A 24,081-nucleotide genomic window follows, 5' to 3' on the forward strand; every position below is an offset into this window, starting at 1 on the left:
CAGAGCAAGACGCTGTCTCAGGGAGAAAAAAAAAGATTCATTTAGGTTTTAAATGAGCAGTTTTAATAACACTAAAACTCTCAATAATAAATACAAATTTCTCCAAACTTATCCAGGGGACATTTCTACTACCCAAAAATATCATTTAGTCTCTTAAAAATTATTCTCATTTGTGTTTTAATTCATCATAAAGAGTTTTGCTGCTTTCCCAAGGAAATGAAATTCCCACGTGTATATAAAGCCTTACATTCAACAAAAGGGTGTGCCCCCTGACCAGAGTGACAACTGTCATGGTATTCTCCAAAATAATCCATTCTCATAAAGAAAAGCTAAGGCTTTTTTGTGGGGTTTTTTTGTTTTTTGTGTGTGTGTTTTTATTGACACGGGGTCTCACTCTGTTACCCGGGCTGGAGTACAGTGGCGCAATCTTGGCTCACAGCAGCCTCCACCTCCTGGGCTCAAGTATCCTCCCACCCCAGCCTCCCAAGTCGCTGGGACAATAGGCACGCACCAGTAGGCCTGGCTTTTTTTTTGGAGGGTGTAGGGGGAGGTGAAGATTGGGTTTCACCATGTTGCCCAGGCTGGTCTCGAACTCCTGAGCTCAAGCGATCCAACAGCCTCGGCCTCCCAAAGTGCTGGGATTACAAGCGTGAGCCACTGTGCCTGACCTAAGCCTATTTTTAGCAACACCCTGAAATTGAAATTATCAGTTACTTGGCCACATATGACTTAAATATGAGAAGCCAGAAAGGTTGTACCTAATACACCAAAAATACACTCTGGAAATAACATAACCCTAGTGATTAGCCCACTTCTTTTCCCCCTTTGGCATCTCTCTTATTAAACTCATAGATACTAATGGGCACAGGCTGGGCGTGGTGGCTCATGCCTGTAATCCCAGCAGTTTGGGAGGCCAAGGCAGGCGGATCACAAGGTCAGGAGATTGAGACCATCCTGGCTAAAAAGGTGAAACCCCATCTCTACTAAAAATACAGAAAATTAGCCAGGCATGGTAGTGGGCACCTGTGGTCCCAGCTACTCAGGAGGCTGAGGCAGGAGAATGGCGTGAACCCGGGGGGCAGAGCTTGCAGTGACCAAGATCGCGCCACTGCACTCCAGCCTGGGCAACAGATCGAGACTCTGTCTCGAAAAAAAAAAAAAAAAAAAAAATACAAAAAAGATACTAATGGGCACAAAGAATGTAGGAGAAATAGAATAATCATCTCTATCATATTCTGCTCTCAGCTAAACAAGTAGTACCAGAAAACAATGTCATGCCTGGGTTACACTGGCACGCATGACATTAAATCCAAATAAACCAGACTATTTATAAACAAGAAAAACATTAAAACACCTGAGGTCACTTTAACATTATTTACCTGTGAGCCTGCAGCTGCATTATTAATCAGATTATTGTTGGGATGAGCAATCCAGAAAGTCGAAACAGCCCTGCAAGGCATTTTTCAAGGTGATTTAAACATTCTTCATAAAAACTCCTGCCCACTAAAAACTTCCCCCAAAACCTCTTCCCCAAAAGTCAAAGGCCCTGACGCATGGGTTTTTCTCTCTGCCAATTACTCACATACAGTCAGTAGCAGGCACAGGAATGTAATTTCCAAACACTTTATCTCGCATGGTGGTACACATGGAGTTGTTCCTATCGGTGGGCAGGAGAGTGCCCGGCTTGGTGAGGAGTCCCAGATTGTGGAACAAAGTATTCCTCTGTTCAATACCATCTTCCAAAAAGAAACAATGACCTAGTGTGTCAAATCCAATGGTGTCTTTTATCTGCAGAAATAAAAGTATATTAATGTCATTGGTAACAAGACTGATTGTGATTTAAGTGACAAGCGCTATCCAGTGTAGCATGTTCAGTACAAGTGGAAAAACAGGTATGAACCTTAGCAGAATGGGCAAAGTGAAATGTCAGGCTTAATTTATCTCTGAAGGGGATAATCTGCTTGGGTCCCACAGGGGAAAAAACATATAAATAAATTGTAAATAAATAAATAAAAATAAAATACAAAATATAACATTGAATTAAATTTAGAAGAGGATACTCTGGGTGGTTGGAAAGGTAGGCTTCCTTCAGACAGAAAAATCGTGGAATGCTCAGAAAAGGCAGGATAGAGCAAGGCATGTGGCTAAAGAGTTTACTTATATAAAATTGAGAAGACATGAGAATTAAAGAGAATTAGCTATTTCAATAATATGGGTTGACCTAATGTGAGGCTACTTACTAGCAAGCCATTTGTCCCATGCACAGTGATGCACCTTGAGAAGCTATGATGAATAGACAGGCCGTCCACAAATGTTGCATATCTGTATCCTCCTTTATAATCCACGTCTCCACACAGATGAAAATGAACAGGATATCGCCCCATCTGCTGCTGACCCATGTGTTTCAATTCCACGTAAGAAAGATGGACTGAAGTAAAATTTTTCATTATCTGTAAGTCAAGGTACTAAAATCAAACTCATAATTTTCAGAATAGGGAAGTAGCAAAAAATATTGTTTTAGTAGAAAACATCCAAAGGAGAATACTTATTAAAACATTTGATTTTCTTTTGCATCCTGTTTTCCCAGATTGCCAGTTAATAATTTAGCAAATGCTTCTTTACAAAAGCAAATGCTTTAAAGAGCCACAAAAATAGCCTCCAATTAGGAATAAAGGCAAATGTAATCAGGAAAGCTGCAATAATGATCTCTGCATAAGTGTTTTGATGTGTTCAAATATTTTGGTCATTCCCAGTCTCGTCTTGTTCTTTCACTTCTATAACCTCCATCAGAGTCTGATAAATAGTTATTTATTTCTAGATCTTCCCCAGTGTTTTAGTTAGCACATAATATTGTTGGCTTAAGTTATTTTTAAAAGTTCTTCTGTGATCCAAAGTTTGAGCACTCTCAATATTTTTAAACACTAGATTTTCAATCATATCACTAAAAACAAGGGAATAGTACTGATCAACATTTCAGAAATCCTTGTAACAGGCGGGGTACAGTGGCTCCCACCTAGCACTTTGGGAGGCCCAGGTGGGCAAATTGCTTGAGCCCAGGAGTTCAATACCAGCCTGGGCAACATGGCAAAACCTTGTCTCAAAAAAAAAAAAAATGCAAAAATTAGCCAGGCGCAGTGGTGTACACCTGTAGTCCCAGCTATTTGGCGGGGCTGAGGTGGGAGGATCACTTGATCCCAGGATACTGAGGCCACAGTCAGTTGTGCTCACGCCACTGCACTCCATCCTGGGTGACAGAATGAGACTGTATCTCAAAAAAAAAAAAAAAATCCTTCTAACAGAAATGCTACTTACAACCACAGCCTACTCAATGCACAAAAAGTGATTTAAAAACACATGTAGCCAAAATGCAGCTCAGAAGTCCAACAGATTAGTATATATTAATAGAACACTGCCTAGCATATAGTAAGTGCTCAAAATTTTTTCCAGAACAAAAATTTGCATACAAAAAATATTTTTATAGAAACATATTTTGCATGTGCTTGCTAGTACTGCTAACCCTTTGGTAATACTATGCTTTTTAAAAAATTAATTGATTCTTTCAGAAATCGCATGCATGGATACCAACCAAGAGCTTTCGGGTTTTTTTTTGTTTTTTTTTTGTTTTTTGTCTCTGTAATTGGTTCTTCCCAATATATTGATTTGACTCTTCATGGAACAATTCTTAAATGGTTTAACTAGAGGTCCAAGTCAACTAACTGAAGTCACAACATTCTATTTTAATCATCTAAAACCTCCTACTTGTCATTTGAGAAACAAAACATGATTTGCTTTTAATATTCATTTATATCAAGTTCCAAAACTTGACAGTTTCTTCAAACATATATTTAGCAACCAGGATTTCAAAGAAATAACCAAATCCTTTTGCCTACCATAATGTGTCCCCCAAAGGTATCATAATCAAAAAATTGGCACTGATTTTCTGCGTAGCACGAGTCCTCCACTTCTCCTTGGATCACAATATTCCGGGTAAGAATTCCAACCTCAGCTCTCATGTCTACACCGTCTATGATCTCACCCATGTGCAGGAACTGAGGGGTTTCTGGTTGATATGACCAAGGAAAAAAAAGAATATTAGAACAAAGAAAACATGAAACTCAGTTCAAAAAGACATTCTCTTCATTCCAAAACCCCAAGATGATCCTGACAACTTATCATCTGCTCCCATTCTCTGACACCTCAGAATCAGAATCCCAGGACACGGGGAATATATATATATACTTTTTTTTTTTTTTTTTTGTGAGACAGAGTCTCACTCTGTCCCCCAGGCTGGAGTGCAGTGGCATGATCTTGGCTCACTGCTAGCTCCGCCTCCCAGGTTCATGCCATTCTCCTGCCTCAGCCTCCCAACACAGGGAATTTAAAGATCATCTAGTCCAGCCCCCACCCACTGCCTGAACCCTCACTATAACTGTTCTGCCAATTCTCAAACCCACACACTGACAGAAAGCTTGTTCCTTCCTGAAGCAGCTCAGTCCTCCCTTCAACAGCACTAATAATCTGGAATCTAATAATCCATAATCTTTCTCTCCAGTTTCTGTCCATACGCTCTTGGTCTCCTCCCCTAGGGCATATAAACAATCAAATGCATAGTGAGTCCACAAAACAAATGGTGTGTAGATATTAATATCAGGGTGTCAAATTGTTTATGCTTTTGCCTGGAAGCTAAAGTAATCTGCAACTGGACATTAACAGTAGATAAATTACCATCTTTTCTTTCTCATTTCTTCTTATTTTATGTTATTATGCATTCTTTTAAATTCCCACATTTACTGGAAGTGTAGAAGCACTTTAATAATGAGCTTTTCACTGATGATCTTATTATATAAACTCAGGAAGGAAAAATACACATAAATCATGGGAGGACAGTTCATGAAGACTCATCATGCAGACTTGTTAACAAGAGTTGGAATTTCCAAAAAAAATTAATGCCAGATGGTATCATAGTTTTGGGGGTTTTTTGTTGGTGGCAGTGTTCTTGTTTTGTTTATGCCCTGTATTATCAAGAAGGAAAAGTACAATATTGACTGAAGCACCGGGAAAAAAGGCCAGGTGAGCCAATCACTATTTTTTTCCAAAGCAGAAAATTTTTCCTTAAATGTTGAAGCTCTACCTATTACTCTAAATTACTGAAAAACTAAAGAAGCACTTACTGAACAGTTACTGTGAACTCTTTTGTTTTATACCATAAATGTATAATGTTGAGTTCAAAAGAAAAGCAATAGAATGAGTGAAATGCACAATGAATCCCATAAATGAAGCAATGTACAAAGGGGCTGTGCCTAGTACCAGGCTCAAAATGAGTACCCAGTGTCAGGCATTCTTTCAATATGCAACTTACAGTAAGAATTTCTTTGTGTAGTCTTTTTTTTTTGAGACGCAGTCTCGCTCTGTTGCCCAGGCTGCAGTGCAGTGACATGATCTCAGCTCACTGCAACTTTCGCCTCCTGGGTTCAAGCGATTCTCCTGCCTCAGCCTCCCTAGCAGCTGGGATTACAAGCCTTGTGCCACCATGCCCGGCTAATGTTTTTTGTATTTTTAGTAGAGACGGGGTTTCACCATATTGGCCAGGCCGGTCTCAAACGCCTAACCACAAGTGATCCACCTGCCTCAGCCTCCCAAAGTGCTGGGATTATAGGCGGGAGCCACTGCTCCCAGCCAGGAAATGTAGTCTTATGAAAATACCTATTTGATTCCATTTTAAATATTAGTGAGTTTTTTTTTTTTTTTTTTTGGCTAATCAAATAGGCACTCGAAAACCACAGGATTTCTTTTAATTAAGAAATACTTCTATTAATAAATGGATCTAATTCATCATTGGGTTTACTATTATCTGATACCAGAAAATTAATACAAAAGAAAATGGACGGGAGGCAGGGGGAGGGAAAGCATCAGGAAAAATAGCTAATGCATGCTGGGATTAATACTTAGGTGAAGGGCTGGTAGGTGCAGCAAACCACCATGGCACACGTTTACCTATGTAATGAACCTACACATCCTGCACATGTAACCCAGAACTTAAAATAATGGAAAAGACCTTGGAAAATCAATTTCTCTAGTGGACATCTCTTTTTTTTTTAATACAAAGAAACTGAAGCAATATGTATCATTAGCAGCAAGAATATTGCTCAATAGCTATTTTTATCTAATATTTCCTGGAATCTAGTGTTTGATGCACTCCACTGCTATGACTTTCAATACTGATGATGGTGATGGTGGTGGTGGTGGTGATGGTAGTGACTGAGAGGAAAAAGGATTCCAGGAATCAAATCCCAAGAAAATAGTGTGTTTCCCAAGAATTACTCTAAGCAGTTTAATACCTTTGACTTTGACCTGAAAATGGCTGCATTCAGAACAGGGAAGAAGAGTGAACTCCTCTGCTTGGTACATGGAATAGTCTGTGCTTGCGACCACAATCTGGTCTCCAGGTTTCCAACTACTAACATCATCTAGCAAATTTAGCTTCACTCCATCTACAACCTCTACCCGGAAACCTGAAAGAGAAACGCCTAAACCAAAAAAAAAAAAAAAAAAGAAAAAGAAAGTGATACATTAACAGTATTTTTTCCCTCTAAAATCAACCCTCACACTGATTCACAAATCAAAAGTTAAGATAACCACGATTCAGCAGATGTTTACACATGCTACCATGTATTAGTCACTCTACAGATATAAATAATAAAAATATGAAAACAGAGAGATCCCTGCCCTCAAGGGGAGAGTGCCCCATGTACCTCTAGCCATGAAGGAACACAAGATGTCACCTTAGTAAACCATTATTTTATACTTTTGAAGAAGGCTCTAGATCCTCAAATCTCTTGCTATATTTAACTCAGTGCAACAACTGTTATACTGACCCCAAACCATCCTAATATGTGACAAGTACATATATTCCAGCAGAAGTTGTCAAGCAGAGGATAGGTCTGTAATAAATACCCAGTGCTTCAAGTTGATCCAAGCACAGAAAAATGGATAGGACATTAGCACACTAACAATCTTAATATTAAGAATAAGAATTTGTGGGCCAGGCGTGATGGTTCACACCTGTAATCCCAGCACTTCAGGAGGCCAAGGCAGGGGGATCACTTGAGCTCAGCAGTTGGAGACCAGCCTGGGCAACATAGTGAGACCCCTGTCCCTACAGAAAACATTGGCCAGGCATGATGGTGTGTGCCTATATCCCCAGCTCCTTGGGCAGCTGAGGTGGGAGGACTGCTTGAGCCAGGAAGGTTAAGGCTGCGGTGAGCTATGATTGGGCCACCACATTCCAGCCTATGAGACACAGCAAGACCCTGTCTCAAAAATAAGTAAATACATAAAATAACAATTTGTGGCTGGGCACAGTGGCTCATGCCTATAATCTCAACACTTTGGGAGGTCAATGCCAGAGGATCACTGGAGCCCAGGAGTTCAAGCCTAGCTTGAGCAACAGAGCGAGGCCCCATCTCTACAAAATATTTTTAGAAGTAGCTGGGCATGGTGGCACACGCTTGTGGTCCCAGCTACTTGGGAGTCTGAGGTGGGAGGATCACTTGAACACAGGAGTTTGAGGCTGCAGTGAGCCACAACTGTGCCACTGCACTCCATCCTAGGCAACAAAGCAAGATCCTCTCTCAAAAAAAATAACATAAAAATCTGTCTCAGAAAACCCTTCATCTCTGTGCCTTTGCTCATCATTTATTCTTCCCCTAAAATGTCCTTCCATTCTTCTTGACCAACCAACATACTGTCCTTTTTATGAAGTTCAGGCAATTCTTTAAGGACTTCCCAAACATTCTTGTTGGAAGCAACCTCTCTCTCTCCGGTATTCTCTTGATATACTGCCTGGTATTGTTCATATCTTCCCAGTGGGAGGACCGCTTACCTCCTTGGAAGCTGCATCAGTGAAGGTAGCAGGGTACATTATTTACGTATGCACTACTCTGTCTTGTTTGTGGTATGTATCCACGGATGTCTACTGAATGGATGAGTATGACCAGTATGATCTGCAGTGTAACGTGAGGTCACATGATGGTGCCCCTGTCCAACTCAGCTCCTTTCCTGGGATGATGTAATTATGTAATCTAATGACTACTAATTACTGATCTTTCCTAATATCTTCTTTGAAAGTCAAAGTTAGTTCCCAATTAAGCAGACAAGAACTGAAAATCTGATCCAACTTCATAACTTGGCTTCTTTTACATGCTATCCAGTATAGAAATGTTTTCTGCTTCTTAACATTCATGATATAATCTGTCATAAATCAAAAGCTGATTTAATGGAAATGTCTATGAAATAGATGAGAACTACTTCACAACACTGACAGAGAAGGAAAACATGACATTTCAAAAGATAGCTGTTTAATAAATATCTGTACTTCTCTGTCGTCTTTCTAATTAACAGCATACTACCCTGTGGCTACTTTAAGATGCTGACTCTAGGATGGGCGTGGTGGCTTATTCCTGTAATCCCAACACTTTAGGCGGCTAGGGCGGGAGGATCACTGAGTCCAGGAGACCAGCCTGGGCAACACAGTGGGACTTCATCTCTACAAAAAAAATCAAAAACTTAGCCAGGTGTGGTGGTGCATGCCTGTACTCCCAGATACTGGGAAGATTGCTTAAGCCCAGGAGGTCAAGGCTGCAGTGAGTTGTGATTGGACTACTGCACTCCAGCCTGGGAGACAAGAGTTAAGACCTTTCTCAAAAAAAAAAAAAAAAAAAAAGAAAGAAAGAAAGAAAAGAAAAGCCTGTAATCCCAGCACTTTGGGAGGTCAAGGTGGGCAGATCACCTGAGGTCTGGAGTTCAAGACCAGCCTGGCCAACATGGTGAAACCCTGTCTCTACTAAAAATACAAAATTAGCCAGGTGTGGTGGCACGTGCCTGTAGTTTCAGCTACTCAGGAGGCTGAGGCAGGAGAATCGCTTGAACCCTAGCCTGGGTGACAGAGTGAGACTCCATCTCAGAAAAAAAAAAAAGAAAAAGAAAAAAAAATATGCTAACTCTAAGGGATGACAATATGAGTGAAAGAAGAACACATTCACTTTGGAGAATCAAAAGTGGGGAAATTCAAGCAAGGAACAACCAATAATATGTATTCTTACAGTCTTTAAAAAAAAATTATAGACATGGTCCCACTGTGTTGCCCAGACCTAACCTTAAGTGATCCTCCCACTTCAAGCTCCCAAAGCTCTAAGATTACAAGCATGAGTCACCTTACCCGGCTCTGCCAACTATCTAGATAAAACTTAACCTGGGCAAGTCTTGGATTCTGTTTTTGTACTCTTGATCTACCCTGCTTTTCTATCTCTCTAAAGCACAGAAATAAAGTACCTAACAAATCTAAAATGTTTTCTGAATATGTGTCTTGCATCCAGATACTAAAGCCTGTAAGATCTTATACAAATAATAATATTAATAATAGTAATTCTAACAACAATAATGATAGCTAATAGTTGTTGAGATCCCACATGCATAATAACCATTCATCAAAACAACCGTGAGAGACAGGAGCTATTATATTTATTAGAGATGAAGAAACCAAAGATCAGGGAGTTTGAATAACAGCTAAATATGGTAGAGCCCCCAATTTAAAGCTAATCTAATTCCAGAGCCCAATTTCTTCCAAAGCCTCTATATTATACTCTCCAAGAATCAAAACAAGCAGGTTAAGAACAAATAAAGAAAACCTCATGGAGGCAAAAAAAACCCCTACCCCAAATTTCACATTTTTGCCAACAAAATAAATTCCCCTAAGAGCAATTAAGAAACATTCTTTTTTTCATATAAAATTTCAGTAATGCAACCACGCTTGTCATCCCAGCACTTTGGGAGGCTGAGATCGACGGATCGCTTGAGGTCAGGAGTTGGGGACCAGCCTGGCCAACATGGTGAAACTCTGTCTCTAATAGAAATACAAAAAAATTAGCCGGGGGTGGTGGCACGCACCTGTAATCCCAGCTACTTGGGAGCCTGAAGCAGGAGAATTGCTTGAAACCAGGAGGTAGAGTCTGCAGTGAGCAGAAATCGCACCACTGCACTCCAGCCTGGGCGACAGAACAAGACTCCATCTCAAAAAAAAGAAAATTCAGTAATGCTTTAGAAAAAGATGACTAACCGGGTGTGGTGGCTCACGTCTGTAATCCCAGTACTTTGGGAGGCTGAGGCGGGTGGATCACGAGGTCAGGAGTTCAAGACCAGCCTGGCCAAGATGGTGAAACCCCATCTCTACTAAAAATACAAAAATTAGCCAGGCGTGGTGGTGGGTACCTGTAACACCAGCTATTTGGGAGGCTGAGGCAGATAATTGCTTGAACCTGGGAGGCAGAGGTTGCAGTGAGCTGAGATCAGGCCACTGCACTCCAGCCTGGGCAACAGAGTGAGACTCCATCTCAAAAAAAAAAAAAAGATGACTACTAGACAAATAAATTTCGATTTGAAAGATCACTAGAATTTGTTTCTTTCTGTTAAATTTTTTTAAAGCCAGAAGGTTAGATGGGGAAGATTTGTATTAGTCACTAACACATTTTTTCTTGGCTTTAAAAGAAAATCCTGTCTTGGATTATCTCCTACTAGCACTACTGAATGGGAAACATAAAAAAAAGTTCATTCTCTGATTCCTGAAGAAAATTTTCTACCTCTTCCAGAAAGTAAGAGTCACTGAGAACATGAGACATGAACAATATCTTACAATAGATAGCTAGAACATACCATCTTTCAGAAATGAGTAGTTATCACTAATGTGGAAATGTAAATAACATTTCCTACAAAGGAAACGTTGACTAGAGGTCTGTCAGTAATTATCCCCTGTCTAGAATACCAGCTATTTGGGAGGCTGAGGCAGAGAATTGCTTGAACCTGGGAGGCGGAGGTTGCAGTGAGCCGAGATCATGCCACTGCACTCCAGCATGGGTGACAGAGTGAGACTCTGTCTCAAAAAAAAAAAAAAAAAAGAAAGAAAGAAAGGAAAAAAAGATGACTGCTTTTTTTTTAGTGGTACTGGAGACAGAACCACTAAACTCCACTTACAGGACAAAATTCCTGCTAAGAAACGCTTCTTATCCACCACCTAGGCTTTTTGGCAGAGGCAAAGAAACAGCAGTCATCTTGGAGGCAGAAAGCTGGGGCTTGATTCCAGCTTCCTCATCCCTAATCTTCATGCCAAGCCCAGAAGATTGTTTCTAGACTAGAGAATGGTCTATTCTAGTTTCAGCACCCCCAACTCAGCTTTGTTCTAAAACAAGCTTGTCCAACTCACAGCCCGTGGGCCACATGCGGCCCAGGACGGCTTTGAATGCAGCCCAACACAAATTCATAAACTTTCTTAAAACATTATGAGATTTTTTTTTTTAGCCCATCAGCTATCATTAGTGTTACTGTATTTTATGCGTGGCCCAAGACAATTCTTCTTCCAATGTGGTCTAGGGAAGCCAAAAGATTGGAGACCCCTGTTCTAAAAGATTACTGGATTTTGTTCTAAAAGATTAAGCACAGTAGGAAAACTGTAAGTTTCAACTTCAACTAGTTGAGAAATCTAACCAGGCAGACTGTCATTTGAACATAATACTATTCTTAGAAAAAAAAAATCTGTCATAATACTTATCAGTGTCTTACAAGAGTATAAACTCTGCTTGCCTACCTTCAATCCATTCACTATAAGCTGTCACAGAGAACTTCTGGCCATCCACGGTATAAAATTCTCTTTGGGCAAGAGCCTTCCCGCCACTGCTATGATTTTCATAATTTCTCACGGATTCATTGCAAGAAGTGCTTCCACCATCAATGACACCAACTAAAGCCCAAGCTTGCCTAGAAGGAAAAAGAGCATGTGCATTTGATTACTTGTCATGGTATTCACAAAATCCCTGACAAAGATGTTATTAAAGAGTGCTGTTTAATTCTCATATTTCATTTTTGTCAATCCCTAATGTTTTTTCTATATGAGGTTGCAATTCCAAACCTTGACTGCACCTAGTTTTCCTAGAAGGAAATGCAGCTACTTTTTAAATACTTGTTTGTCCAGCTCTGTAATAGGTGAAAGACCGATGACTACAATTTCAATTAATCATTGACTTACTTCCTCAATACACATCCACATCACACATAACATTCTGGCCAAAATTCATTTACTTTCTTTTAAAATGATTATCACCTGCTCTCTTTTAAACTATCCATTCTATTAATACAATGTTCTCAAAAATCTAATTGCATAATAGAATTACCCAGGGAGTCTGAAAAATATATCAATGCACAGACCCCATCCCAGATAAAGGGAATCATGTTAATAATTGCAAAAGATTGGGTCCAGCATTTGTAGTTTGTAATAATTTATTTTTATTTTTTGGAGACAGGGTCTGACTATGTTTTTAAAGTTCCCAGGTGACTTGAACATGCAGTTAGGCTTAAAAACCACTGAGTTTGGGCAGTGGTTCTCAAACTTCAGTATGCATCAGGATCAACAGAAGAAAGGAAGGGCATGCTGAATTAGATTGCAGGTCCCGCTCTCTCAGTTTCTGAGGAGGGACCAGAGAATTTGTATTTCTAACAGGTTACCACATTATGTTAATGCTGCTGGTCAGGGCACCATACTTTGAAAACCCCTAAATTAGAGACTAGAGTAGTAATCATCAACCTTCAATAGCCTGGGAGTCTTATCCTTCTTTTATCCCTCTTCCTGACATAATTGATCTAAGGTGCACCCTAGGTGTCAAGATTTTTTAAAGTCTCCAGGCGTGCAGGCAAGGTTGAGAACTGAGTTAGATTTTTTTTTTTTTTTTTTGAAATGGAGTTTCGCTCTTGTTACCCAGGCTGGAGTACAATGGCGCAATCCCGGCTCACCGCAACCTCCTGCCTCCCGGGTTCAAGCAATTCTTCCACCTCAGCCTCCTGAGTAGCTGGGATTATAGGCATGTGCCACCATGCCTGGCTAATTTTGCACTTTTAGTAGAGATGGGGTTTCTCCATGTTGGTCAGGCTGGTCTTAAACTCCCCACCTCAGGTGATCAGCCTGCCACGGCCTCCCAAAGTGCTAGGATTACAGGCGTGAGCCACCGCAGCCAGCAGAGATTTCTTAACGTTGCTAAATTAAATCAAAGCTGTAGAATCACTATCCAACAGATTTTAAATTTTATATACTATATGTCTATTTGTTGACAGCAATGTGTTTGAAAACACCATTATTTCTTTTTCTTTTCTTTTTTTTTTTTTTTTGAGACAGAGTCTCACTCTTGTCGCCCAGGCTAAAGTGCAATGGCGTGATCTTGGCTCACCACAACCTCCACCTCTGGGGTTCAAGTGATTCTCCTGACTCAGCCTCCCAAGTAGCTGGGATTACAGGTGCCCACCACCACATCCAGCTAATTTTTGTATTTTTAATTTTTAGTAGCGACAGGGTTTCACCATGTTGGCCAAGCTGGTCTCGCACTCCTGCCCTCAGGTGATCCAACCTCCTTGGCCTTCTAAAGTGCTTGGATTACAGGCTTGAGCCACCGCACCTGGCCTAAAAACATTTCTGATACTAAATATCTGAGAGGCATGCTCAAACTTGTGACCAAAAGCAATCAATGCAAAGGGACAATTTTTAAAAACCAGAAAATCTGCTTTAAGACTCCTGGTTTAAAACATGAAAAGAAAAATATGTCAACTTCCTACTCTAGAAAAAAAATAACAAATGTAATCTGTGTCTGACAGATGGCTAGATATTCACAGATAAAAGTTAACCGAAGCATGCCTACACCCTTACAAACTCCACAGCCGCCCCTATATGGATTAGCCACTCTTTGGACGACAATGCTTTGTAGCTTTTTTTATACCACTTGATAAAGCAGAAAGAATCAAATAAAGAATGTCTCAATATATTATCTCCTATTTGGAGAAGAAAAGAGAGGAAGAATTATCACAGGCTTCCTTTCTTTACCAGAACTGCCTCAGCAACTATAAAACAATGTTCTTTCTCTTCTATTGACATTATCTCCAAAACACTCCTACTTCCCTCCTCCATTTGAGGGAAAATTTCAGCGCACCAGAACATTATCTTCAAAGGCCTATGTGTTTATGTACATTGGAGATAATGTCAATGCAATGGAATGCTGGCAAAAGATCACAACTCTAAGTTCTCTATGAAATCAAGAGCAATATTTTAAAAGGAATTTAGAAACCAGTAGGGAGAGGAACCTAAGAAAGTCAAAATGGTCACAGCTAATGATCATGCAAAACTAGAAACAATAATAGCATGAAGAAATAGAAGTTGTAATCCCTGGCATTACTGGATAATGAAAAAAGTAGGCCTCTAACTTTGAAAAGATCATGCTTCCACTCCTAGGTTTATATATTATAGAAATATATGCACATGTACATTAAGAGATGGATCAAGGAACATTTAGGGAAGCAATTTTATAACAGGCCCAAACTGGAAAGCCACTCAGATGGCCACCAATAAATAAACGGTGGTATATTCATACAACAGAAAATAAACAGCAAAGAAAATGAGCCTCGGCCGGGCACATGGCTTATGCCTGTAATCGCAGCAATTTGGGAGGCTGAGATGGGAGGATCACTTGAGGCCAGGAGTTTGAGACCAGCCTGGTCAATAGAGTGAGAACCCATCTCTATTTAAAATTAGAAAAGAAAAGAAAATGAGCCAGCACCACATGCAACAATATGAATAGCATTCAATAACTTAACACTGTGCAAAGAAGCCAGACGCAAAATATAATATATTGTCGGCTTTCATTTATATAAAGTTGAAAAACAGGCAAACCTAAACTTTAGTAGATCCCACAAATTCAGGAGCATGGCTCCCTTCGGTGGGGAAGAGAGTGATTAATGCATAGCAGAGGGGAGGAAGGGAACTTCTGGGCTGCTGGCAATGTCCTATTTCTTGACCTGGGTGGTGGCTACACAGGCATCACATTGCAGCAACTTATTAAGCTCTACATTCTTATTTTTGGCACTTTTTTGCATGTGTATCATATTTCAAAAACAAAAACCAGAAAGAAAAAAAAACCCTTTGAGGTTTTCCACATGGAATTCCCTCGGTCTGAAAAAGCTTCCTTCTCCACTGTCTACACAGCACACTCCTGAACTTCTTTCAGGTCTCTTACATTTGGGGAGCCTGTACTGATTCACTAGGCCAATTTAGAGGCTCCTTTTATTAATACTTATGCTCCCATTGCACCCTGTAACTGCAGCATGTCTCACTGTATGATCATCGTCTATTTAGGTCTCTGTTTATCCACTAGATTAACCATGGGCTCTGAGACAGTGTCCTTTCGTCTAAGCATCCATGGGTATCCAGCACTTAGCATCTCCTAAATATCCCCTACATGAATAAAAGTCATTTCTAAAATGTTACAGACTGTTTTTCTTCACTATTTTTGTCTTTCTAGCCTGCTCTAGAATTGCTGTAGGTAATACCCCATTCCAACAATCTACCATCAAAGGAAAAAATAGTAACTAGATCATTACGGCATGTGGGTTTTGAGGTCCTCTTACTTTTTCCACCACAGATATTCCCTGACTTTACTAAAAGCATTCAGCAGAATTAAAATCTTCTGCTTTTTAAATGAAATGTTAGGCCGGCTACTTCCCCTAGACTCAGAACTGCGTTAGGAAATCACAGTTAATTAGAATATGGCACAAGAAGGCTGGGTGCGGTGGTTCATGCCTATAAAGCCAATGTTTTGGGAGGGTGAGGCGGGAGAATCACTTGAGCACAGGAGTTTGAGACCAGCCTGGGCAACAAAGTGAGACCCCCTCCATCTACAAAAAGTTTAAAAATTAGACAGGTGTGGTAGCAACTGTTTGTAGTCTCAGCTACTTGGGAGGCTGAGGTGGAAGTATCACTGGAGCCTAGGAGGTTGAGGCTGCAGTGAGATGCGATTGCACCACTACACTCCAGCTCGGGCAACGGAGCAAGACCCTGTCTCTAAAAATAAAAATAAAAGGAATAGGGTACAAGAACCATAAATAGCAGAAATGAATTCTACTATCTGGATGAATTTCCTAGCCCTTTAACTTTTTACTTCCTCATATATGCCAGGGGTCCATAGACCTGTGCCAATCAAACATGCAGATTCCAATCAGCCTCCAAAGGAGTCCAAAAAAAGAAAAAGAAAAAGGAAAACTGCATATTCTATCCCCTCAGCCTTTTAAGACAGGTTTAAAACTTAGCATGAAATTCTGCCCTAACCTTTAAACTCATTAAGTTGCCTCAATTAGCCTGAGTTTCATATGATCTTCAGAAGGTAATGAAAGGAGGAAATATCTTCAGAGGCAAATTGTCCTTAAACTGCCTGACTGTTTTTCAGTACCACACTTCTGCTCTCAACTTTTCACAAGCCTGGCACTCCAGTTCACAAAGGGCTTCGTAAACCAAAGCCAAGGAAAATAGCTTTTGTATGCGGTGTCCTATTCTCCAGCCCCATGTCTAAAGCTACCAGACATGCAAATGGTAGAGTGGCCCTTCTGCTGCCTGAGTCATGCTGTGGCTGTGGCTCCTTTCCCCACCCTCACCCTCCTCTCACACAGACACGGACTCTGATAGGGATCTGGAAAGAAGGTATGCCTACCTGTAGCCCAGTCCTTGGATCAGTTCACTTCCCAACCGTTCCTGGATCATCTGGATGGTTCCTTGTAAGAGACTTTTAGCAGCTGAATCCCCGACAGCTATGGCAACAATCCGACCTGGATCCTGGAATCTCAGAAACTCCTGAAGCCGCCTGCTCTCATTGTGGTATTCATGGGTATCAAACCTCTCACTTTCCAAAATTTTGGCTGTGTCTTGGTCAATGACCCTCACATTGAGGCCCCGGGAAAAGTCCTTTTCAAAGGTATAGGACCCAAAGGGCAAGCCTGAGGAATTCAGGGTCTTTGCCAACAACGTCCACGATGTCTTCCGTGCCCCATGTAACTCCAGTGTCCCGCCAGCTTCCACACCAATAAACTTTTTGCCAAATGTTGGCATACTTTCACCTTCATCTGACTTGCCATACAAGGTAATTGTCGCTTTGGATTTATAGCGGCATTTTTCTGCTCCAATATGAAGCGCCCCACCATCCTGGATCAGGATGTAATGAGTCCTCAAAGTAATATTTCTGGATCCATCTTTATTGTCCCCAAATACAAGCAGTCCTGCAGGGAACACCACCCTGTAAGCCAACTTCTAAATCATCTTTCTGAGATACAACGAAATAGATTTCACCTTAAGGTAAAATACACTTCCGCAATTAGGTAGGAAAAAAGAATTCACTAAGAATCTGCTTAGAAAACTAAAGGGAAAAATGAAGAGTTCATATCTTAATATACTCTCAATGCCCATGACTATGAATTTCAACCTATTCACTTTGGAGGTTAAATCATTTCTCTTAAAAATATCTAAGAGTCTACAAATCTGAATCTTACTTTTGTATATGTTTACTGATGTTAACTCTCTCATCACTCTCAGAATTGTGACAAAAATTTAGCTCTAAGAGATCACCTCTCTGGAACTGTTTCCTTGTCTATAAATCAAGGGTCTTGATTTGAGTGATACCTAAGGTCTAAGCTCTTAAATTCTATGTTTTTTATCTCTGGATAAATTCTCTGGTTTTATCTCATGATCTTTCCAAATCTCCATGGTCAGAGTGACACCACAAACTAAAGGCTATTCTGCCTAAAAATAGCTTTCTACATAAGGAACATCAAACATCCCCCACATTAAAGAGCAACCTTGCAGTTCCCATAGGCAGGAACCATTACCTACCTCCATCCTGAATGACTATAGAATGCACGGTGGCGTCTGAGGTCAGACGGAGCATATCTCCCTCCTTGATAACAACTTGCTTTGCAGAATCTTGTCCTGGATCCCAATTCCTGAGACGAGGATTTTGATCTGGGCAATTTTCTATAAACACATTGATATTCCATCCAACCCATTAAAATGCATGAATAATATAGCCAAATCTAAGCACTACCATTATTTACTGCAGATCTGCAAAAAATGTGCTAACATATGTTGATTTCCTGCCATTAGAATGGAAATCCCACGCCTTCCCACCAGCAGAGAAACATCTTACCCTTTAATTTCTCATCACATTTCCATTTTAAAGTTTTACCACAAAACTAAATTGCTAGCATCTAGTTCAGGACAAACTTCACCAAAAAAAAAAAAAAAAAAGTTCCCCTGAATCATCTACTCTGGAAATAAACCAATAGTAAGAGGCAAAATTATACATTCTCTTGGGATTCACACTAGAAAGCTGTTTTAGAAAAGAAATATGTTCACAACATCCTGGTAAATCAAAAATGAAAATTGCTAAACAATACATTGATCAGGTCTTCACAAGTTCCTTCTTGTACCAGTGAATAATGAAGTAGGTACTGATAGCACCTCTCTCCAAGACTGAGAAACATCGCTATCTTCAGCCACGTGCACTCTCCCAACAAAATGAAAGAGGCAAGTGGCTAAAGACATAACTTCTCATTTTCAGAGATGAGGAAATTACAGGTTAGAGAAACCAAAGATTACTTAGCAAGCTGAGTGATACGCAAGTTTCCCCTTTTAGAAAATGAGATTATTTACTTGTAGTGTTCCTTTACTGGAATTAGAACTTGCCTCTAGAATAGGTATTATAATAACAAAAATATAACAGTATTTAATTAAAATAGCCATAGCTATTTAATGTATGAAAACTTTAAGGTCCACCATAATTTTGAAGAGGGGAGAAAGAAAATCACGCCTTCAATTTTGATCAACTTACGGCCAAGTATTTGTGGAGCATCAATTTATCCACTCTGTACCAGATATTTTAAAATTTATAAAGCATAGAATCAGCTCACATTTCCTCAGAGTTTATATGCAAGCTTTGGAGGGAAAAAACACCAAGTATGAAATAATGAAACATTAAACAATATGGTAGTCAGTCGAGGTTCAAAAGACCTCAAGCAAAGGAGGCATAGGGCTGGAGTAACTGAGGCAGCTTCATGAACAGGTGACTCAAGAGCTGGACATCAAAGGATGGGCAGTATTTAAATAAGAGGATCATGAGAACACTAGTAATGCAAGTATCCCTTGAGATCCAAGTAGTCCATTTGGTTGCTCAGTCCACAAGGATATTAATGTGCATGTCTCTCTCATTTGAAGCTTATTTTCTTAGAAGTACTAGCACTACCTCTCCCAGAACCTTAAAATTTTAAAAATCCCTTGAAAGCACTGAGCTAAGGTAGGAATAAGCAAGATATACTTGAAAAAACATATGAAGAAATTCCTTTCATTAAGGTGGAAGGTACATGTTTAGGAATAACATGAGAAAAAGTAGAGAGGTAGGGTGCTGCACAAAGATATTTTTCTATACAGAAAAAAAAAAATGATTCCTCATTTTGAACTTGCATAACACTAATGCAAACATCTTCCTGTTTCTGAGCTCTTACAATGCCCTAGGTTTATGCTTTCTCTTATTAACCACAGCTACAATTAGTCTCACCAGTTATATCCTTGGCAATTATTTCATGGAATTAGTTTTTCTCACAGCAGTATCATAACTGTTGATATTTAATGCTTCTGATAAGTCAATGAGTATCAGTATTATACTAAAAACAATCTTTAAGCTTTTCTTCCCATCAAAGAAACAAAAAAACTCTTAAATTTGTTTTGCCTTAATAATGAGGATTCCTTAAACTTTTCTTCTACCTCCCTCTTCCCATAAAACATCTAGCTGAAATTCTCCATAGTTTTATAACAAGCACTGTACCCAGCTATAAAGAAGGAAATCCAGTCTTTTGAGATCTGGAGCCTACTTCAATGGTTATATAATTTCTCTTAATTGTTTTTAATTATTCCCCAGGAGAGCATGGTTCATTAGAACCATCACCAAAAATTCCAGTCTATTTCCTTCCAGTAAAATGTGCTTAATGAGAAAATGTGTGGCCTGTACAAAGCACTGAAAAATAGCTCAGCCAACCCCACCTTCCCAGCTACCCACTTGAAGAGCAGTGAGTGTATTATCAAAGTTATGTAACAGCAATAACCACAGTCAAGCTGACCCTGAAATATTTCAGCATACCAGATCTTTCCACTGATGATCTGCACTTACACTGCCAAAATGTGAAACTAAAGAATGTTGGTTCAAGGAACCATATCAGCAATACCCTGTTTTAGATGGAATATGAAAACACCAATCAAAGCCATAGACTTCAGGTCTGATTTCCCACTAGTCTAGCATCCCTTTACTGCAGAATAGTTGGGAAGTATGAATCAGCACAGTGAACTTGGTTATTATGAATCAGCATACAGAACTTGGTTATTCTGCTGGGAAAAGGAGAGAGGAAGTCATACCGCATGCAATGGAAATCAATGTTATAAGTTCATAATGTGGTCTACTTGTTTGGTCCACAAGGATATTAATGTGCATGTCTCTCTCATTTGAGGCTTATTTTCTTAGAAGTACTAGCACTACCTCTCCCAGAACCTTAAAATTTTAAAAATCCCTTGAAAGCACCCAGGAAAACTAAATAATAAAATATTTGTAAGTCTTATAAGTAGTAAAACGCCTCTGAACTGTTACAGCCACTTAAGGAAGCATTTAACTTGATAAAAATCTGTTGTAGACAAATATGGTACCCAGTCCAGGCTGTTAGAGTCTTCTCTCTTCACAGCCCCGAGCCCTTTGATTTTAGACAGATGGATGGTATTCTTTTATGAGGCAATTCTTTTTGGTATTCTATTAAGGCTGACTGGCAACCAACTTCTTCAAAACTTTTCAAAATATTGATATATCATTAACTTGAAAAGAAAATACCATTTAAGAAATTAAAATCTCCCTGCATAATATTTAACTATGAAGTAATGACTGATTTTTAGACAAAGGTGTCAGAACTTATATATCCTAAAGGATGCTTCCCTTCCAGGATATATATTGTTACTCAAAAATATTTGAAGCTTTTCCTTTGGAACTGCTTCCCAAGCCCATTTCAAGCCACAAACACAAATATTATTATTTTTAGTCACTTACTTAAACAAAAAAATCTAATATAGTTCACTACACATATGATTAAAAAAAAAAACTTGCAGCCGGGCATGGTGGCTCACACCTGTAATCCCAGCACTTTGGGAGGCGAAGGCAGGCAGATCACCTGAGGTCAGGAGTTCGAGACCAGCCTGGCCAACATGGTGAAACCCTGTCTCTACTAAAAATACAAAAATTAGCCGGATGTAGTGGCACTTGCCTGTAGTCCCAGCTACTCAGGAGGCTGAGGCATGAGAATCATTCGAACCCGGGGGGGCGGAGGTTACAGTGAGCTAAGAACACACCACTGCACTCCAGCCGGGACAACAGAGCAAGACTCTGCCTCAAAAAAAGAAAAAAAGAAAAAAAAATTGCAACAGTCCAAAAATCATACCTACCATAAGAATTTAGTGAAGGCTCTCAAAGCATTTCCAAAAGAGGTGCTCCAAGACCTCCCTGAGCACTGGAACAAAGTGGCACAATGGACAGGAAGAGCAACCATTTAATCATTTCCAACAGATTATTGAACAATTCCTCTCATTCATAAGAAGTGATACCTCATATTACCTAACTGCATATTAGTTAGCTAGGGCCAACTTAAGATACATTTTTTTTTTAAGTATTCTACTATTTCCTCCTCTTTTGTCTTCTAGAATATGTTCTATGTGCATACATACACACTTACCATCTGGAGCATATTTTGAGGATATTCCTAAAATGACTGCAAGTGCAATAAAAAATGAGAAACTAGTAATAGCAAAACAAATGAAAGTATTTTTGTGTCTCTTTTGCTTTTGACTTTCTCTCTGGGCTTGCTGTTCTTCAGGTGAGAACGCGAAGGTTGCCCGGTCTTCTCGTCTGATGGAGGTAAATTTGGCTGAAGCTTGACTCTTTGGAGGAGGAGGGGGACGCAATGGGACAACCTTCCCTGGAACATAGCCAGATGAGTGATGACTGTTTCCATTCTGAGGTTGGAGGAAAGCAGGGGAGTGTCCCCTGGAATCAGTGGCATACATGATACACTGTTACTGTGAAAAGAAAAAAAATTAAGCTTCAGTATGTGTAAATTATTTTTTAATTTCTTTTATTTATTTATTTATTCATTTATGAGATGGAGTTTCACTCTTCTTGCCCACGCTGGAGTGCAATAGCATGATCTCGACTCACAGCCACCTCTGCCTCCCAGGTCCAAGTGATTCTCCTGCCTCAGCCTCCCAAGTAGCTGGGATTACAGGCATGCACCACCACGCCCAGCTAATTTTTTTTTTTTTTTTTTTAAATAGAGACAGTGTTTCTCCATGTAGGTTAGGCTGGTCTCGAACTCCCAACCTCAGGTGATCCACCCACCTCAGCCTCCCAAAGTGCTGGGATTACAGGTGTGAGCCACCACAACTCGCCTTTAATTTCTACTTTTTAGAGACAGGGTCTCACTTTGTTGCCCAGACTGAAGTGCAGTGGCATGATCATAGATCACTACAGTCTCGCACTCCTGGGCTCAAGGAATCCTCCTGCCTGAGCCTCCCGGGTAGCCAGGACTACAGGTACATCCCACGATGATTGGCTAATTTTTAAATTTTTTGTAGAGATGGGATCCTGCTATATTGCCTAAGCTGGTCTCAAACTCCTGAGCTCAAGTGATTCTTCCACCTCAGCCTCGCAAAGTGCTGGGATTACAGGCGTGAGCCCCAGTATCCAGCAGGAATGTATGAATCATAAATGGTTTTTTTAAAGTACTTTTTAAATTGTGTTAAATATACCATAAACTTACATTTTAACTATTTTAAGCATACAATTCAATGGCATTACGTACATTCACAAAGTTGTGTGACCATCACCACTATCCATTTCCAGAACTTTTTCATCATCCCAAACAAAAACTCTATATCCATTAAGTAACTCTCCATTTTTCCCAGCCTCTGGTAACCATCATGACTTCTTGAAAATATCAAGTCAGCTTACATCCCTGATCTAATAAACCATGTTGACAATCACCTTCATTACTTGTGTTCTAATGTCACTCCTTCTCAACCCTGGCTGCATACTATAATCACCTGCTAAGGTGAATGCTCAGGGCACCACTGCTAAACAATTCAATCAGGATTGCTGTCCCTGGGATCTAAGTATCTGTAGCTTTTAAATGCTCCCCAAGTGATTCTCATGAACATCCAGGTGAGAGCCGCTGTTCTATGCCAACTGTTCTCAATTTTCAGTGTGCCTAAGAATCATCAGAGAAGCTTGCTAAAAACCTAGATTCCTGGCCTCTTTGCCCTGTAATTCTGGCTCAGCTGGTGCAAAGAGGGCCCTGGATTTTACATTTTTAAAAAATATATCTTGGTGACCCTGAAGCAGGTCACACTTTGAGTATCATTATTCTAAGCTCTTCAAATTGAAGCTAAAAGTCCATGTGTCATGAGGACCCAAAGTGGCCCTAAAAGTTCCAATAGCTAGGCACTTGTGTTTGGGTGTTTTCATTTCCCCACTAGACTTATCTAGTGATTAAGCAATTTAAGTGTTACTATCTGTGTTATCACTCAATGATATAGACTGTGAATTCATTTAGTGAGAAAGTCTAAAGTCTATCTTATCTCTTTAAATCCTTAAATTTTGTTTGAAAAAACAGACATTTAAATATTATGGTTAAGATTATAAAAACAGCTAACACAACTAGTGCCTTATGTGTATGAGTTCATTTAACATATTTAATACAACAAATCTATAAGGGTAGATGCCATTACCTCCATTTTACACATGAGAGAAACTGAGGCCCAGAAAGGTTAATTAACTTCCCCAAAGATCATACAGTTAATATAGAGGAGAACCAGAACTTAAACCTAGGTATTTTTACTCTAAAGTTCAGGCTCTTAACTTACACCACAGTGTCTTTCCAAACAATCAAGAGGCAAAGAATGAGCTTTGCAAGGGTGCTAAGTCTGAAAGCCTATTAATCTTCTCAGGAATTCTTCATAAGGAAGTTTAAACTATACATGCTTCATTTTTAACAGAAGCTTACACACAAAAACAAGGAAATCCTTTTTAATTTTTTACGTTCTCTATAAAGAGCAATTATAAGTTTTTGAATGAAAGAATAAGTTTTGAATAAAAC

At 39.7% G+C, this 24,081-nt stretch overlaps 1 protein-coding gene across 4 annotated transcripts in view; it reads right to left on the minus strand.

Annotated features, from left to right (window-relative positions):
• Positions 1-24,081, minus strand: part of CEMIP2 (cell migration inducing hyaluronidase 2) — an 86,267-nt gene that overhangs the window by 45,454 nt on the left and 16,732 nt on the right. For 3 of the 4 annotated variants that reach the window (XM_002819862.6, XM_054520041.2, XM_054520040.2), the window contains exons 2-10: positions 21,664-22,006; positions 17,738-17,878; positions 16,566-17,127; positions 11,636-11,805; positions 6,339-6,527; positions 3,891-4,060; positions 2,241-2,450; positions 1,583-1,788; positions 1,380-1,449 (exon numbers count right to left, since the gene is read on the minus strand). In XM_002819862.6, coding sequence (XP_002819908.3) covers positions 1,380-1,449; positions 1,583-1,788; positions 2,241-2,450; positions 3,891-4,060; positions 6,339-6,527; positions 11,636-11,805; positions 16,566-17,127; positions 17,738-17,878; positions 21,664-21,994 — 2,049 coding nt within the window. In that variant the 5' untranslated portion in view covers positions 21,995-22,006. The remainder of the gene's footprint in view (positions 1-1,379; positions 1,450-1,582; positions 1,789-2,240; positions 2,451-3,890; positions 4,061-6,338; positions 6,528-11,635; positions 11,806-16,565; positions 17,128-17,737; positions 17,879-21,663; positions 22,007-24,081) is intronic. The other variant, XM_002819863.6, reaches the window with a different exon arrangement.

This window comes from Pongo abelii, chromosome 13, assembly GCF_028885655.2.
Source record: "Pongo abelii isolate AG06213 chromosome 13, NHGRI_mPonAbe1-v2.0_pri, whole genome shotgun sequence".
Taxonomy (NCBI): domain Eukaryota; kingdom Metazoa; phylum Chordata; class Mammalia; order Primates; family Hominidae; genus Pongo; species Pongo abelii.